This window comes from Pipistrellus kuhlii, unplaced genomic scaffold (genome assembly GCF_014108245.1).
Source record: "Pipistrellus kuhlii isolate mPipKuh1 unplaced genomic scaffold, mPipKuh1.p scaffold_m20_p_11, whole genome shotgun sequence".
NCBI lineage: Eukaryota > Metazoa > Chordata > Mammalia > Chiroptera > Vespertilionidae > Pipistrellus > Pipistrellus kuhlii.
The window spans coordinates 44,807,448-44,826,352 of record NW_023425416.1 but is presented as its reverse complement, the minus strand read 5'-3'; the positions used below and the strand labels follow the sequence as shown (position 1 = coordinate 44,826,352).

General features: G+C 36.5%; 1 protein-coding gene across 4 annotated transcripts in view; it reads right to left on the bottom strand.

Moving 5' to 3' along the window:
• Positions 1-18,905, bottom strand: part of OXSR1 (oxidative stress responsive kinase 1) — a 66,707-nt gene that overhangs the window by 26,546 nt on the left and 21,256 nt on the right. For all 4 annotated transcript variants that reach the window (XM_045579418.1, XM_045579419.1, XM_036431878.2 and 1 more), the window contains exons 4-5: positions 11,132-11,273; positions 5,981-6,036 (exon numbers count right to left, since the gene is read on the bottom strand). In XM_045579418.1, coding sequence (XP_045435374.1) covers positions 5,981-6,036; positions 11,132-11,273 — 198 coding nt within the window. The remainder of the gene's footprint in view (positions 1-5,980; positions 6,037-11,131; positions 11,274-18,905) is intronic.

Below are 18,905 nucleotides of genomic sequence, written 5' to 3'. Positions count from 1 at the left end.
TTGATTATTTCATTGATGGGACACTTGGTTTGCTTCCATGATTTAGCCACTATGAGTAATGCTGCTATAAAAATGGGTGTACAAATATCTGTTTTTGAGTCCTTGCTTTCAGTCCTATATATTTTAAATGTTTCAGGAAATGCCATACTGTTTTCCACAGCAGCTGTACCATTTTGCATTTCCACCAACAGTGAACAAGGATTCCAATATGTCTCCACATCCTTGTATTTTCTGGGTTTGGGGATTTTCTTTTGACAGTCAATCCTGGTATATGAGGTAGAATTTCCTCGTAGTTTTGATGTGCTTTTCCCTGGTGATTAGTGATGCTGAGCAGCTTTTCGTGTGCTTAGTGGCCCCGTGTTTATCTTCTTTGGAGAAATGTCTATTCAAGTTCGTTTTTAAACACCTTGTTCTTTTTGATGTTAAGTTTTAAGAAGGTTTCTGTAAATTTTGGATATTATTAGTCTCTTATCAGGTGTATGACTTGCAAATCTTTTCTCCCGTTTAATGGGTTGCCTTTTTACTCTTTTGGTAGTGTCTATGCACAAAATTTTTAATTTTCATAAAGGCCAATTTGTCTACTTTTTCTTCTGTTAAGCCATGCCTTTGGCATCATATCTAAGAAATCACTGCCAAATCTAATGTCATAAAACTTTTTTTCTATGTTTTCTTCTTAGAATGTTATTGTGTAGGTTTTACGTTTCAATCTTAGATCCATTTTGAGTTAATTTTTGTATATGGTGTTAGATAAGGGCCCAACTTCATTCTTTTTCATGGAATATGCAGTTTTCTCATCACCATTTGTCCTTGAATAGACTTGGTACCTTTGTCAAAATAATTTAACCATAAACAGGGTGGGCAAAAGTAGACTTACAGTTGTGAGTATGGGAAATACAATTTATCCTTGCACTATTATTTATTAACTAGAGACCCAATGCACAAGATTCATGCAAGAGTGGGCCTTCCTTTCCCCGGCTGCTGGGACCAGCTTCCCTCTGGCACTCAGGATTCAGGCTTCCCTCCAGCCGCCGCCAGGGACCCTGGCTTCGCTCTGGCCACAGGCAGGCACCTGGCACCCGGACTTGGTCCAGAAAGATATCCGGAATGACGTCCCGTCTAATTAGCATATTACCCTTTTATTATTATACGTGATTGTATTTTTCCATACAACCAAGCATAAACCTCTTTTTGCCACACTCTGTATGTGAGAGTTTATTTCTGGACTCTTTCCTATTTCATCTGTCTCCAACATCTTTATGCCCATAACATACTATTTTTAAAAAAATATATATGTCTTAAATGATTTCATAAAGGAAGAGGGAGAAAGAGATAGAAACATCAATGATGAGAGAGAATCTTTGGTTGCCTCCAATACTCCCCTTATTGGAGATTGAGCCAGCAACCTGGGCATGTGCCCTAACTGGGATTCTCTAGTTCCCAGGTCAAGGCTCAAACACTGAGTCATACCGGCCAGGACAGTAATAAAAGTAGTAATAATGTACTACTTTTATTACTGTCTTTTGAAGTAAGTCTTAAAAACAGGAAATGTCATTGTTCCAGCTTTGTTCATTCTTTTTCAAGATTGTTTTGCTTGAGGTTACTTGAGATTCCATATGAATTTAGGATAGGTTTTTTCTATTTCTACAAAAAAAAAAAGGAAAAATCATTGGGATTTTGATAGTGATTGCACTGGATCTGTAGATCACTTTGGGTGGTACTGACATTTTAACAATACAAGTACCCCCACTTTCTCGTTTGCATAATACAAAAGACTACATTGAGTACTTGTTTTCACTAACTAGAAGAAACCTGTAGAGGGTTTTCACTTTTACAAAAAAAGCCGTTATACCAATGTAGGTTTTTGGTGACAGCAAGTGGCTAAAGTTACCGTTCTTGAAAGCAAGGGATATTCTTTGATTTAAGCCATTTTGGCTTATGAAAGATTTCATAAAAATGCTTTACATCAGGACAGTGAGAAAACCTATATAAATGTATATAACCGGATCATATGTTTTTATCCACTTTGCCAATCTCTGTCTTGACTGGAGAGCTAACCCATTTACATTTAAAATTGTTACTGAAATTAGACTTCTGTCATTGTATTACTTATTTTATTTATGTCTAATAGATTTTTCCCTCATTTCCTACATTACTTTTGTGTTTAGTTGGTTTATGTCTATATTCTACAGCTATTTTCTTTGTGGCTACCACAGGGGTTAGTTAGACTTGCCATTCTAAAATTATAATACTCTAATTTGAATTTATACCAACTTACCTTCAAGACAGAAAAACTCTTCTCCTGTATAGCCCTGTCCCCACTCTTTTTTATTATTGTTACAAAAGCACATCTTAATACAGTGTGTATTCAAAACCATAAATGAACAATTCTTTTAAATGCATTAGTCTCTTAAATTATGTAGACAAGACGGAATTATAAACTAATGTTACTGTAATACCAACTTTTAAACCAATAACTGTTTTCAATAGTGTATTAGTTTCTTAAATCATGTAGAAAACACAAGAAGTAGAGCTACAAACCATTGTTGCAACAATACTTATAATAACAGCTTTTATACTTGCCCAAGTATTTACCTTTATTGAGATCTTTATTTCCTCAGACTGCTTGGAGTTATTGTTTAGCATCCTTTCATTTCACTTTGCAGGCTCCCTTGAGCATTTCTTGCAGGGCAAGCCAAGTGGAAACATATTCCTCAGCTCTTATTTATCTGGGAATGTCTTAATTTATCCCTCACTTTTGATGAAGTTTTATCAGATAACGGATTCTTGGTTGACAATTCTTTCTTTTAGCACTTGAATATATCGCCCTACTGCTTTCTGGCCTACAAAGTTCCTCATAAGAAATCTGCTGACAACATTATTCAGTATCCCTTATGACAAGTCATTTCTTTCTTGCTGTTCTCAAGATTCTTGTCTCTGGCTTTCATAAATTTGATTATAATGTGTCTTTTAGGGTTTTTCATACTTGGTGGACATTGAGCTTCTTAGATGTTTATATTCATGTCTTTCATCAAATTTGGGGAGTTTTCAGCCATTATTTCATTAAATACTCTCTCTGCTCTTTTCTCTCTTCTCTTTCTGGACTTCACACATGTGTATGTTGGTCCACTTACTGGTGTCTAACTACCCCCTCAGCTATGTCCACCTTTCTTCAGCCCTTTCTTTCTATTCATCCTATTGCTAATTTTCATTTCCCTATCTCCAAGATGACCAATTCTTTCTTCTGCCAACTCAATTCTGCAAGTGAATCTTCCAGTGAATTTTTCATGTTATTGTACAAGTTATTGTACTTTTGCTCCATTATTTCTTTTAGGCTTTCTCTCTTTACTAATAGTTCCATTTTGTTCAGACATTGTTTTCTTTGGTTTCTGTGCAGCATCCATTACTTCTTTGAGCATCTTTAAGACAGCTGTTTTAAAATCTTTGTATAGCAAATCTGCCTTCAGGTTTTTTTCACTGACAGTTTCTGTTGATTTATATATTTCCTTTGAGTACATCACACTTTGCAGTTTCATTAAATGCCTTGTAATTTTGTTGTTGTTGAAAACCGAAGATTTAAATCTAATAATATGGCAACTGTGGAGATCAGATTCTACCCCATTTCCAGGGTTTGCTGTTTTGTTTTGTTTTTGTAAATGTTTTGTTTGTTGTAGACTGTGTCTATGTCAATTATCAGCCTGAGATGTAAACTTAAAAGGTCTTCTCAGATCTTTTCTGCACTTTTCCCTTGGCATGTGCAGTCACTTTCCAATTTTCCCTGTAAATGTAGGGTTTTTTTTTTAATGTCCTAGTCTTTAATGTCTGGCTCCAAAAGGAGAAAGACGAGAAAAATGAAGGGAAGGAAAAAGGGTGCTGCCTTATTAAGTTGCATGGAAATCACCGGCGGTGAGGTTGGGATGAGGGTGGGGGTTGGGGACAATCATAATGGCTTTTTGCCTTTTTGCCTGCACCTTTCAGATCTGAAGCAGCAATTACTGATCAGAACACAGATGCATGATATTTGGAGAACAGATAATTTTTGTCCACTATGATTCCCGCAAGTTGTGTGCAAACCATTCCAAAACATGCACAGCTGCATACAGTGGCTGATGGGTGAAAAATTTGGCTCTGAAATTAACCAAATTAAGCACAATTTGCAATCTAAGACCTTCCCTGGAATTTTCAAGCCTTTAATGGTCACAAAATTCCAAAAACAGTTACAGTAAGTCCTCACTTAACAGCATCAATAGGTTCTGTGACTTGAAGTAAAACAATGTATAATGAAGCCAATTTTACCATAAGCTAACTGATATAAAAAAAGAGTTAGGTTCCTACTGCATCTCATCTATATTAGAATGAAATGACGGACAAAATGTTATTTAAGAACCCTGCTGTACATCAGATTCTGCCAGTTCAATTGCTGTCTAGGCGGGAAGACAGATTCCTAGTAATTCTATTCACTATTTTATCACAATTCTCTCCTTTATTTATTTATTTTTTTCCAGCTCATTTTGCTTCTCTAAGCAAAATGTCCCTGATGTTGAACTTATATAATGGAATCACATTCTTTATACAAACTGTAAACCTACTTTTGTGGGCCCCTGTAATCTAATTTGACTGGCTTATTTCATCCTGTATCTTTATAATTTATTAATGTTTTTGTATGTAGTTGTAATTCTATTCAATTTCAACTAGACAGTATTCTAATGTATAAATTACAAGTTATTTATCCAGTATATTAATGAAGGGCTGGGGACTGTTTTAAACTTTCTCAGTGATTATGAGCACCACGGCACACATAAGCATGAGTTTCTCTAGGCCATGCCATCTAAAAGCCAAAGTTTTAGGATACGAATATCTTTAACTTAATTTATACTCTCATGATCAGAGTATGAGATTTTTTCCCCCCTTGCTTTACATCCCAACTAACAATTGGTATAATATTATTAGATGTGTAAGCCAACTGAGTCAGTATGATATGGTACCCCAATGATATTCTACTTTGCTTTTACTGATTACTAGTGAGGTTGAACACCTTTTATACTTATGTTTTAATGTCTTCATTTGAGAAGCCTTATGTCTATTTTCTAATCAGATTTTTTTCTTAATGAGCCCTTTATCAGTATTCATGCTGGAAATATCTTCTCTATACTCTATGGTTTGCTTTTAATTATTCATGGTGATGCACTGTTGGTTCCTCTTTTGATGAATAAAGGTTGCTAAATTTTAAGAGTCAAATTTATCAATTTTTTCCTTTATATTAGAACATTATGTGGCTTGGTAAAAATACTCCCTTACCTTAGGACATGAAAATGTGTGCCTAAGTTACCTTTTAACGCTGAAGAAAGAACTAAGTTTTGAGTGATTATCTTCCTCCTGCCAAACGACTGTTGCAACAGTGTACCTGGACTAAGCCAAGTTTTCTCAGATAATCTGAGAAATCAACAAGCCTGTGGTTCCACCATTCTGGAGTCTCGGCCTGAAGCATGGGTTACTTCACCAGGATAGCCACCTTTGACAGACCCTGGACACCAACTCTTCAGCTCTGAGTCTCCCAAAAGCGCACTTCCACCTATCAAGCTTCCTAATTGGCAAATACCCCATGTCCCCCAGTATAGAAGCAGCTCTATTATCACCTTTCTATAGCATATTTATTCTTAAACATAATGAGGTTTCTTGACTACTTCTCCTTTAAAAAAAAAAAAGTACAGAATGCTATTAGAAACCAGAGAAAAAGACCCTAATGGGGGATTAGAAGTGGATATCTAGGAGGTGATGAGTAATAGTCAGAAAAATGTCTAAGATTGAAAATGAATACTGAGAAGTGAAGAATATCTTGAGAGTCAGCAGGGATGTGCCAATATAGAATGCTTGACTAGAAATGATCCAAGGAAGAGAAGAGCAAATTGACTAAGAAATGTAAAGATGGGTAATGTGGTACTACTGACCATTAAATCAAAATAAAAGAAATACTAATCATTACCTGCAATCTGTACTGAGCCATCTTCTCCAAGAAGAATATTTCCAGCTTTCACATCTCTTTAAGAAAAACAAAAGTTGCATATTAAAATAACACGTATTCTTTTTTTTATTTTATTTTATTATTTATTTATTTGTTTGTTTGTTTATTTATTTATTTATTTTTACATATTTTAATGATTTTCCCCCCTCCCTCTCTCCCCCATATCCCCTCCCTCCCCATAGTTTTATGTCCATTGGTTAAAATAACGCGTATTCTTTAGAGTCACATACTTTAAGAAATTGTTCACTATATTCATACAACATAGCTATTGAAGTGCTTTATTTTGCACTAAAGGTTATTAAGGCCAATAGTAAAATTTTAAAAAATTTAGTCACATGTACTAGAATCCAACCATTGTAAACAGAAAGCTAGATAGAATAACATTTAGTTTTAAAACCCAAGGTGATTAAATGTTCGATTGGGATTATAATAGTGACCAAAGAATGTGATCCTCACCCAATTCTACTTTGTGAAATACATTTTTTTTCCTAAAACCTAATATATGGTAAAAATTTTTAAATGGTCAATACGTGGTTGAAAACAGGGATTTTTCTATGATTATAGCATAAAGACAGATATAAATTATTCAAACATCTCTATATTTCATTGATAACTATAGCAGCTCAAGCAAAACATGAATACATTCTTATTATAGAATTCAGAACAGTTTTAAATTTACATAGAAATTGAGAAGAAAGTACAGAGGAATTCTCATACACCTTATACTCAATTTCCTTTACCATTAACATCTTACATTGGTATGACACTTCTGCCACAATTTAATGAACCAGTATTGATGTGTTATTATTAACTAAAGTCTACCATTTATTCAGATTTTTTTAGTTTTTACCTAGTACCCTTTTTCTGTCCCAGGATCCCATCCAGTATCCTATATTACATTTATTTGTCATTTCTCCTTAGGCTCCTCTTGTCTGTGACAGTTTGACTTTCCTTGTTGTTGTTTTAAATATATTTTTATTATTGATTTTAGAGAGGAAGGGAGAGGAAGAGAGATATAGAAATATCAATAATGAGAATCATTGATCAGCTGCCTCTGGCACACCCCACACAGGGGATTGAGCCCACAACGCAGGCATGTGCCCTGCCTGGGAATAGAACCGTGACCTCTGGATTCATAGGTCAATGCTCAACCCCTGAATCACGCCAACCCGGTAAGACTTTCCTTGTTTTTTATGACCTTCACAATTTTGAGGAATAAGGGTCTCATTTACCCCAGGATGTTTCCCTCGTGATTAGACTAGTGTTATAAGTTCTTGGAAGAAAAACCACCGAAGCAAAGTGCCATTTTCATCACGTAATGTCAAGAGTACATGGTATCAACATAATTTAGTCACAGTTGCTATTGAGAAGACTTGTTTTTTATCATATATGTTTTGTGCTGTTTGAACTTTTACCTATTTAAATTATGTTTTCTAAGTTTCTGTCTTTCATAAATGAAGTGACAGTCATGCATTTTCAGTGAACTTTCACCTTTCCTGTGCGATTCACCAGATAATCAATTCGTGTTCCCTTTTGAAACCACAAGTGCAATCTGTAGAGCAGCTTGCAGGAGGGAAAGCAGAGGAACGCCATGCGGTGAAGGGCTCACTGGACACTGGACACAGAGGACAACTGACCTTTCAGGAAGAAGATGTGTAACTAAATATCTGGCGTCAACATGGTCCTTGATGAAAGAACTGTTGTTACTCGCCACAAAGACTATCAAGCAACCCAGCAGCCCCGACAATTAAGTCCTCCTTCCACCTTAAAATAGCCAGAAGGTGAGTTCTGTTTTTCTCAGCTTAATGCCATTTCTCACATGTCACCATTGCCCCAAAGTTACAAATATCATAGACATGCTTGACTTTCTCATTAATGCAGAACACAAGTTTCTCCCCATGACAATTTTATGATTCATCAATCAGCATAGTTTATGGAAAATTTGAAGAAGGGCAAGAGAAGAAACAAATCAAAACAAAAGCTGGCAAATGCACTACATTTAGGCATCTTAAACTAAATATTTAACATTTCTTTTTCTGGGGGTGGGGGGAGTTCACTTTGACATATTTATTTAATTATTAGAACTACTTCAAATCCATGTTACTGAATAAGGAAAATTCTGAGATTGGTTTTGGAAATTCAGAACTCTTAGCACCTTTCTTGCTTATCTATAAAAAACTTGCTTTTTCCTTCCATATTCTAATTACTCCTTAAAACCTGTTTTACAACCTGGTAGATGATCTTCAACCAGTTAGTTTTCTGGGCTTTTACTTGTCTGTTTGTTGAGGGATTGGGATTTAGTAGGTGATTTTTTAAAATTCAGGTATAACTGACAAATCTGTAAGATATTTTTAGTGTATAACAAAAATGTGACAGTTTGATATGAGTACATATTGAGAAAAGATTCCACCCCCATTGAGTAACTTAACACATCTATCACCTTACATATTTACTTTTTTTTTTGTATGTGAGAACATTTAAATTCTATTCTCTTAGCAAACTGCAATAATACAATATATTATTATCAATTACAGCAGGTCCTGTATTAATGCCTTTCATTCAACATCATTTCATTATATCGTTGATGAGATGCTATAGGAACTTAACACTTGTTTGTAAAATGTTAGTAAAAATGGTAAGAGTGGGCAGTATTGTCTTGTTCCTGATCTTAGAGAAAAAGCTTTCAGCTTTTCACTGTTGAGTATGGCATAAGCTGTGGGTTTGTCGTATATGGACTTTATTATGTTAAATACATTACCACTACACCCAGTTTGTTGAAAGTTTTTATCATGTAAGGATGTTGAATTTTGTCAAATGCTTTTTTTTTTTAATCTATTGAGATAATCATAAGATTTTTGTTATTCATTTTGTTAATGTAATATATGATTTGCAAATGTTGGACCATCCTTGCATCCCTGAAATCTCACTTGATCATGATATGATCCTAATACATTGTTCAATTCAGTTTACTAATATTCTGTTGAGGATTTTTGCATCTACAATCACCAGGGATAATGTTCTGTAAATTTTTTCTTTTAGTGTCCTTTCTAGCTTTGGAATCAGTGAAATGCCAACCCTTAAAATGAGTTTGGAAGTGTTCCCTCCTCTTCTATTTTTTTGGAAGAGTTTGAGAAGGATTATTGTTAGTTTTTCTTTAAAAATTTGGTAGACTTCTCCAGGGAAGACATCTGATCCTGGACTTTTCTTTGCTCAGAGGTTTTTACTGATTAAATCTCCTTACTAGTAACTGGTCTGTTCTGATTTTCTATTTCTTCATCATTCAATCTTGGAAGGTTATATACTTTTAGAAATTTGCCCATTTCTTCTACACTGTCAAATGTGTTGACATATCATTGTTTGTACTACTCTCTCATGATTCTTTGTATTTCAGAGATGTCAGTTGTAACATTCCTTTCATTTATAATTTAATATATTTGGGCCCTTACTTTTTTTCTTTATGAGTTTGGTTAAAGATTTGCTAATTTTACCTATGTTTTCAATAAACCAACTTTAGTTTTATTGATTTTTCTTTTTTTATATTTCTATTTTATTTATCTCTGCTCTGATCATAACTATTTCTATTTCTTTCCTTTTGTTTACTTTGAGTTTGTTTCTTCTTTTTCTAGTCCCTTTGGGTGTAGAGTTAGAGCTCTTTGGAGTTTTTCTTGTTTCTTGGGGTAAGCCTGGATAGCTATGAACTTCCCTCTTAAACCGGTTTTGCTGCAAATTTTGAAAAGTTGGTGTTTTTCTTTTCATTTGTTTCAAGGTAGTTTATTTCCTGTTTTAATTTCCTCTTTGATCCATTGGTTAGTTTAATAGCATGTTATTTATTCTCCACATATTTGTGTTTTTCCCAATTTTCTTTCTGTAGTTGATTTCTAGTTTTATGCCATTATGGCTGGAAAAGATGCTTGATATGATTTCAATTTTCTTGAATTTATTAAGGTTTGTTTTGCTGCCTAATAAATTATCTATTTTGGAGAATGTTCTGTATGCAATTGTAAAATGTGTATTCTGTGTTTGTTGGATGAAATGTTACGTAAATATCTATTAAATCCACCTGGTCTAATGTGACATTTACAGTCATTATTTCCTTATTAATTTTCTTTTTTTGTTTTTTTTAAAATATATTTTATTGATTTTGTACAGAGAGGAAGGGAGAGAGATAGAGAGTTAGAAACATCGATGAGAGAGAGTCATCGATCAGCTGCCTCTTGCACACCCACTACTGGGGATATGCCCGCAACTAAGGTATATGCCCTTGACCGGAATCGAACCCGGGTCCCTTCAGTCCCCAAGCCGACGCTCTATCCATTGAGCCAAACCAGTCTCGGCTCCTTATTAATTTTCCATAGTCGTCTGGCTGATCTATCCACTAATCTGAGTGGCATATTAAAATCCCCTACTATTGTGGTACATAGCTTTTTAAGTGTTTTTTCATTTTTTTAAGTTTTAATTAAAAATATTATTTTACAAAGAGCTTTTAATAATTTAAGAAAATATTCAAGATGTAAAAGAAACAAACAAAAAAAGAAACAAAATTATATATACAGGTTTATTTTAAACTAGTGACCCATTGCAGGAAGATTCCTGCAAGCAGCCCTACCCCACCTGCTGCCCTCGCTTTCCCTCTGGTAGCTGCCTTGCTTTCCCTTTTCCCTCCCTCTTCCTTCTATGCAGTCTTCAGCCATCACTCCTCCCTCCCTCAGCATATACAAGTTAACCACCATCTTTGTTGGATTAATTTGCATACTCGCTCTGATTGGCTGTGGGCAAGCAATGGTACGGTTAATTAGCATTTTTTCTTTTATTAGTGTAGATATTTTTTAGCACATGAAAGAGACTAAGAAGGAATAGTCAAAATGTTATCAGTGATTGTAGTGACTGCCTCCTGATAAGAAATTGGGAGTTTTTTCAGTTTTTGTATTTTAAAATACTAGCTGTGTAATTAAAACCCTAACCATAATATATTAAAACTAGTAATGCAAAGAAACCATGTTAACACTCAGATTATGATTAACTCTGCCAAAGAATAGGAAATAGCCTCAATGAAATGACATAGCACAACTACCACTGCATTTATCCACAAGTTGAGGGAATGTCTTTCGGTACCTGTGAATCTGTCCGTTCTTATGCAGGTATTCCAGCCCTTCCAGCACTTCCTTGAGGATTGTGGCAATGGCAGGTTCGTCCAGCACTCCACTCTTGTGTTCCCCCTTCGCCACAATGTGCTTAATAATGTCCAGGACAGAACCTGAAGACAGAGGACAGTTTTCCATAAAATTTTAACTAAGTCAATGATTCAGAAACATTCTGAAATCAAATTATATGTAAACCTTTTGATAAATTGTTTGGGAAATAAAGGAAAAAACAGCAAATATAAAGAAATACAGAAGTTTAAGATTAATAATTTATTCTCAATTCTAATCTAAAGCAGAAAGTAGCCTGCTAATATCCAAACAGTAAAGTTAAACAAGCATCATCTTCAGATTTATAAGAATTAATAGAGAGTCAAAACCAGTTTGGCTCAGTGGATAGAGCGTCAACCTGCAGACTGAAAGGTCCCAGGTTCGATTCTGGTCAAGGGCATGTACCTTGATTGCAGGCACATCCCCAGAAGGGGGTGTGCAGGAGGCAGCTGATCGATGTTTCTCTTTCATCGATGTTTCTAACTATCCCTCTCTCTTCCTGTCTGTGAAAAATCAATAAAATATATATATTTTTTAAAAGAATTGATAGAGAATTTTTAACTACCTCTGAAGAATACTTAGGTTAACCATGCCCATCAATTAACACTTTAACATAAGGTATCACAAACCAATTTAAGTTCCAATATCAGATTAGAGTATACAATATTATGTGAATAGAGAAGAAAAAAAATTGAAATGCAAGTCAAATTACAGAATACTTGGAAAGAAAAAGTCATATGTGTATTCAAACTGACTTAAGAGTTAAAATTATGTTTCCAGTTAATAAATAATAGAAATAAAAATTTTTAAAAAGAAATACAATACGAAAGGCAAAGAAAAATATGAAAAAGTAAAAATGGTAGCTCTCTTTAAATAATAGCCCAGATGTATTATCAATCCCATTCTTCCCAGGGTGGGAAATAATGCTCCTACTAAATATCAGGGGGAGGGGAACAATGTTCATATGGTAATTAAATCATAGAATGCCGACTACCGTAACTATTATAATTTGTAACAGTTTGCTAGAGATTTGTAAGACTTCTGGCAGCACCTGGCTCAGGAAGATCACAGAACCAAAATAAAACTATTTCTGATGTTAGAAACTGTACCAAGAACTCTGAAACAGAAGATAACCTGCACTGAAAAGTCTGGGTGCCCAGTTCCTGGCACAAGACCTTCATGATTAAGACTAAAATTAAAACAAACCCCGCTTTTGTTGAAAGCTTACCCTGGTAGGTGCTTTATATTATATTTCACACTTAAAAAGAAAAAATGTACTTCCAATAGATGAAAAGCAACGGTTTAGATGAAAACATAGGAGGGTTGAACTCATGTTCACTTTAACTCCCACTTGAAATCCAGTAACTTGATAAACTTGATTTTTTTTTAATTGATTTTATTGATTTTAGAGAGAGGGATAGAAAGATAGAAACCTCCATCGGTTGTCTCCTGTATGCTGCAACCCAAGGATTGAGCCCAAAACCCAGTCTGTGCTCTGACCAGGAATTGAAACAGTGACCTCTCGGTTCATGGGTTGATACTCAACTCCTGAGCCACACTGGCAGGGCTAAAGTTGATTTTTTTTTTTTTTTTTTTTTTTTTAAGGGCATAAAGCGCCCAAACCAGTTTGGCTCAGTAAATAGAGTGACAGCCTGCAGACTGAAGGGTCCCAGGTTCGATTCCAGTCAAGGGCATGTACCTTGGTTGTGGGCACATCCCCAGGGGGAGGTGTGCAGTAGGCAGCTGATCAATGTTTCTCTCTCATCAATGTTTCTAACCCTCTATCCCTCTCCCTTCCTCTCTGTAAAAAAATCAATAAAATATATATTTTTAAAAAGGGTGGGGGGCACCAATAAAGCCCTGGCTGGTTTGGCTCAGTGGATAGAGCACCAGCCTGTGGCCTGAGGAGTCCTGAGTTCGATTCTGGTCAAGGGCACAGGCCTAGGTTGCGAGCTCGATCTCCAGTTGGGGGCATGCAGGAGGCAGCCGATCAGTAATTCTCTCTCATCACTGATGTTTTTATCTCTCTCTCTCTTCCTCTCTGAAATCAATAAAAATATATATACATATATATTTTTAAATATATCTTATTGATTTTTTAGAGAGAGGAAGAGAGAGGGATAGAGAGTTAGAAACATCAATGAGAGAGAATCATCTATCAACTGCCTCTTGTACACCCCCTACTGGGGATCTGCTTGCAACCAAGATACATGCCCTTGACCGGAATCGAATCTGGAACCTTTCAGTCCGCAGGCTGATGTTCTATCCACCAAGCCAAACCAGTTTCGGCAATAAAAATATATTTTAAAAAAAAGAAAGTTTTCATGTTTAAAATTTTTTTTTAAAATAAAAAGGGCATAAACTCAGAACAAAGAAGAGAACAAGAATGATAACAAAAGAGAGACTATAGTTTTTTGGAAGAAGGAAAACAGAAAAAGCAACTGACTATGCAGAGTGGAGAGATCTGAAACTTCAATGTCTACCAAAGGTCTGCCAATTAGGAAAAAGTGATGTCTACCTAGACTCTAGGTCCTAGAGTTTCAGAAAGGCTCAGAATATAAGGACCACAAAAGGGGAAGTGAAGGAAAGGGTTGAAAATGGGAAAACTGTTGAAAGTTCATATAAGGGAGAGTAAGATTCCCAGACCTGCCCTTCCCCCTCTGGAAGCCAGCCACTGTCTGCATCACCAGCAGGAGTCAAGCAATTTACTAGTACTCTCAGCAGGAAAAGAACCAGGAGGCTGGAGATTCTCAGTAACTTCTCCATACATTATCTCACTTCTCCTTCAATGCTGGGTTTCACCAGACATCCACAAAGGGGGAGAACTAAGGAATAACTTCAGTTCTGCTTAGTTTAATCCATCACACATTAATCCCCAAAACAAAATGACTACACTAGCAAGCCACATAGTTCATTATTCTGAGAAATCCAGACCTCATAAGAAATGCTTAGTAAGAATACAGCTGTATCAATGTCAATTGAGTTACATGTTTGTAACGTAAAGAATATCTAAAATAAGAAATACAAAGGAAGAAAATTTCTACTAGGAATTGAAAGTTAACACAATTTATTCATTCAACAATTAAAACATATTCCATGCAGTATCTAGAACTGGGTGCCACAGAATATGTCAAGATATATATAGCACGACTGCTGACTTTCTAGAATTTCAGGCTGGTGGGTCAGGGTAACGGATCAACAGAGACCGTAGGGCACATAAAAAGTTTAAGAAGTTTGAAATAGGAATTCCTTTACAGAATCTTAGAAGATTTTTATTAATTTTGCATCATCTAATGATCAATGGGGAAGTTAAAGCAATGTACATCCCCAGTCTACATCCAGAACAGATGTTCTGAACAAGGCTTCATATGAAGCCCCTGGGATAACAATGTCTTTTCCGTTTCAGTCTCCAACAATGTAATTTTTATAAGTGGAGGGATGATCAATCCACTAAGATCATCATCCATTTTTTAAAATTAAGTTGATTGGGGTGACATCGGCCAACATGTGAACCTACAGGTTTCACGTGTGGGTTTCTATGTTCCAAAATCTGTACACTGCACCATGTGCCCACCACCCAGAGTCATATCTTCTCCTGTCACCTTATATTAGGGCCCTCTTCCCTAATGTGGCAACCACCATTCTGCTGTACGTGTTCATAAGTTGCAGTTTTATAACCCAAGTATGAATGAAATCATATGGTTCTTAGCTTTTCCTAACTTATTTCACTTAGCATGTTTTCAAGGTCCATCCATGTTGTTGCAATGGCGCTATTTCATCCTTTCTTGTGGCTGAGTAGTATTCCATTGTGTATATGTACCACATCTTCTTTATCCAGTCCTCTATCGTGGGACACTTTGGTTGTTTCCATGTCTTGGCCACCAAGAATAATGCAATGAACGTAGGGGTGTACATATCTTTGCAAATACATGATTTCGAGTATTTCAGGTATAAACCCAGGAGTGGGATTGCTGGGTCATATGGTAGCTCTATTCTTAATTTTTTGAAGCATCACTAGACTGCTTTCCATAGTGGTTGTACCAGTCTACATTCCCACCAGCTGTGAATGAGGGTTCCTGTTTTTCCACAATCTCTCCAACACTTGTTATTGTTTGTCTTGTTCTTAACAGGTATTAGGTGGTTTTTATTTGTACTGCCTTAATTGCCAGTGAGGTTGAGCATCTTTTCCTATATCAATGGGCTTTTCGTATGTCTTCTTGGGAGAGATGTATTTTCAGGTCCTCTGCACACTTTTTGACTGGATTGTTTATTTGGTGTTGAGTTTCCTTTTGAACACACCTGATCTTCATCTTTCTTTGCCAGTTCAGACCTTACCCCTTTCCCTTGTATGTTTTTGTTGTCACAAATTGTTCCTGTTTATGCTGTAAGTTTTTTGATGATCTTATTTGTAGTGTTGTGACCTTAATGTTCTTTCTTGCAGGTAGAATGAACTCCCTTCAGTATTTCCTACAATAAAAGTTTTCTGGTATAAAATCCCTCAGTTTCTGTATGTCTGGGAATGTCTTTATTTCTCCTTCATATTTAAAAGAATAATTTTGCAAATATATCATTCATAGCTGGTAATTTCTCTTTCAGACGTTTGAATATTTGGTTCCACTTTCTTCTAGCTTGTAGCTTCTGCTGGGAAGTCAGATGAAATTCTGATGGGTTTGCCTTTGTAAGTCACTTCCTTCTTTTTCCTGGCTACTTAGAGAATTTTTTCTTTGTCATTAATTTTGACAGCTTCATTACCAAGTGCCCTGGAGAGGGCCTCTTTGGATTGAGATAACTAGATGTTCTGCTTGCTTCTTGGATTCAAGGATCTAGTTCTTTGCATAGGTTTGGGAAGTTCTCAGCCACTATATGTTTTGTGGGGTTTTTTTTTACTATATGTTTTAATGGACTCTCCATTCCATGCTCCCCCTCTTCCTCCTCCACAATGCCTGATTCTGATATTACTTTTTCTGATAGAGTGATAGAGGCTTGTAGAGCTCTTTCATTTTTCCTTATTCTCAGGTCTCTCCCTTCTTCCCTCTGCATCATTTCTTGATTCCTATCTTCAATATCACTAGTTCTTTCCTCTAACTGGTTTGTTCTGTTTCTTTTATGCTCAACAGTTCACTCTTAATCTACTTAATTGAATGTTTCATTTCCAGGATTTCTGATTCTTTTTGAAAGTTTCAATTTCTTTGGAGAAATATTTATTTTGTCCATTGATCTGTTTTCTGAGTACAATGAATTGCATCTTGTTGAGTATTTTCAGAACTGCAGTCTTGAAGCCTATCACTTATAGCACATAATTCCATGTGTTCCAGCCTGCTTTCTGGGGACTTTTTCACTCTCTCTAGTCATCGTTGTTACTGTGGTTCTTCATGGTATTTGCTGCCCTCCTTTGTTTTTGCATTTATCTCTGAAGAGGTCTTTCTACTATGTTCCAGTAGATGGTGCTGAATCGAAAGATTTTTACCTCTGTTGTCTCCCAGATTTGAGCTTCCCTGGCTTCCTTAGGACAATACTGCAGTGCTGCTTGGGGATGCGTTTTGTTTGGCCCTCACCGTAATAGCGACCCCTGACCTCTGTGAGGTCCCGACCCAAGAACCCCTCCTGGGGATCAGAAACAGTGATTCTCTTGCAACAGCTCTTGGTTTATAGATAATAAGCTCCTGGAGCCAACTCTAAGGGCAACGGGAGGCAAGTTTAGGCAGCGGCGGGGCTCTCTGGTTTCCTTTCTTTGTCTGAAACACAAGCAGTGGGGAGCAGCACAGCAAAACCCCATGCTCTGTCAGACATCTGCAAACTTAAGTCACTGTTTGCACTCGCTGCTCTGCTCACAGCAGCTTGCCCTGCTGGGTTGACCACTACCCTCCCACGCCCTCCCCCACAACCCCAACACACTCTGTTCCTCCTGGGCGAAGGAAATGCCTGCTACGCCTCTCCTGGCTGGGCTGTGAGCTCCCAGCTGAGCCACAAGCTCCCCGCTGCATGGCTGAGTCTGTGCTTTCCTCCTTTCTCATCTCCTCGTTTATTCCCAGATCCCAACCTTTAGGTGTTTCAGTGTGGTCTCTCAGGTGTGCATCTGTGTTGAGCAGGGACTTCTTTGTTGACTTATAGATGCTGAAATGTCAGGGGGAGAGGAAGAGACGTGCCTTTATCCCGCCATCCCTCTGCTGTCACTCTGAGATCATCACCCTTGACTGAGAAATTTTGGTCCTGAAAGGTCTCCCTTCTTTTCCTCAGCATGCTGCAGCATCTAAGCCTGCAGGTACTTCTTCTCTTTCCTTCAAAAGTTTTCTTGATTGCTTTGATTTCTAAAACTCTTATATTGCAGTTGGTGCTAATAAATTGTAGAAATAGCTATGCGGATCAAAAGTGCTTCTAATTTCTAAACATAACTACTTACACTGACAAATCTCATTATTCAATATCAGAGTTTTAATTAGCAAAAGATAAGGATATTACAGTTACCAGGAAGCATTATGAAATAATAATATTGACACACTGAAACTATTTTAACTATGATGTCCAGTGGCTGATAGGTTTGAGAGTGACAGTTGCAATTCATTTTACAATCTAATTAGATTACTAGAATTAAATTCTACAACAGTACAATATTGCCAAATCAAAAATATGCATTTAATGTTTACGCCGAAAAGGATGATATAAAAGAAGGTAGCCTATAAATTTTTCTGTCAATTTTGGTTATATATATTTTTAAAATATATTTTATTGATTTTGTACAGAGAGGAAGGGAGAGAGATAGAGAGTTAGAAACATCGATGAGAGAGAGTCATCGATCAGCTGCCTCTTGCACACCCTCTACTGGGGATATGCCTGCAACCAAGGTACATGCCCTTGACCGGAATCGAACCCGGGACCCTTCAGTCCCCAAGCCGACGCTCTATCCATTGAGCCAAACCGGTCTTGGCTGGTTATATATATTTTTAAATTATTAAAAGGCCTCCTGTTACTCTCCCTTCTGCAGCTGTGATTTCCCCCATCAGTTCCCAAGACACAGCACACTCCTCCATCCTGCCTCCAGACAATTCTCTGTACAGTGTTCCCTCTATTCAGATCCCTTCTCCATCCTTCCTCTGATGCCATCTCCACTGGTTTCAGCTGAATATCACCTCCTGAGGGAAGTCTTTGTTGACCCCCCCACATCCATTCACCCTCAATAAGGTGAAGTTCTCCTGACTTATTCCCATGGCCCTAATACTTCCTCATGGCACTCTTCTCACTGACAATTACTTAACTGTAACTTTTCCTTACTAGCTATGAGATCCATAAGAGCAAGGACCAACAGTTTGATTCACCAATGTATTGGTGATCAGTAAGTATTTGATGAATGGAATTTTAATTGAGCTATCTTGACAGGTTCCTTCTATTAAAAAAATTTAAAGTTGTGCTTAGTTCTACCTACTATATTCTAATATTGCACAATGTATCGCTAAATGTTAAATGTGATTCACTGTGTAACTACAAAAGCAAGATTTCATTTCCTTTAAAAAGATGCAAAATCTTTACTATTTTAAAATGTTTGGATGTAAGATTATACTGATTCATAAAACTATAAGTAGTTATAAAAAGAATTAATGCCTGAAAAAAAAGAATTAATGTTTGAAAATTATCCTTCAGGAAATCCGCTAAGTGCTAGGCTAAAAAAAATTGGACACTGTCCTAGGACCAGGAGGGACAGA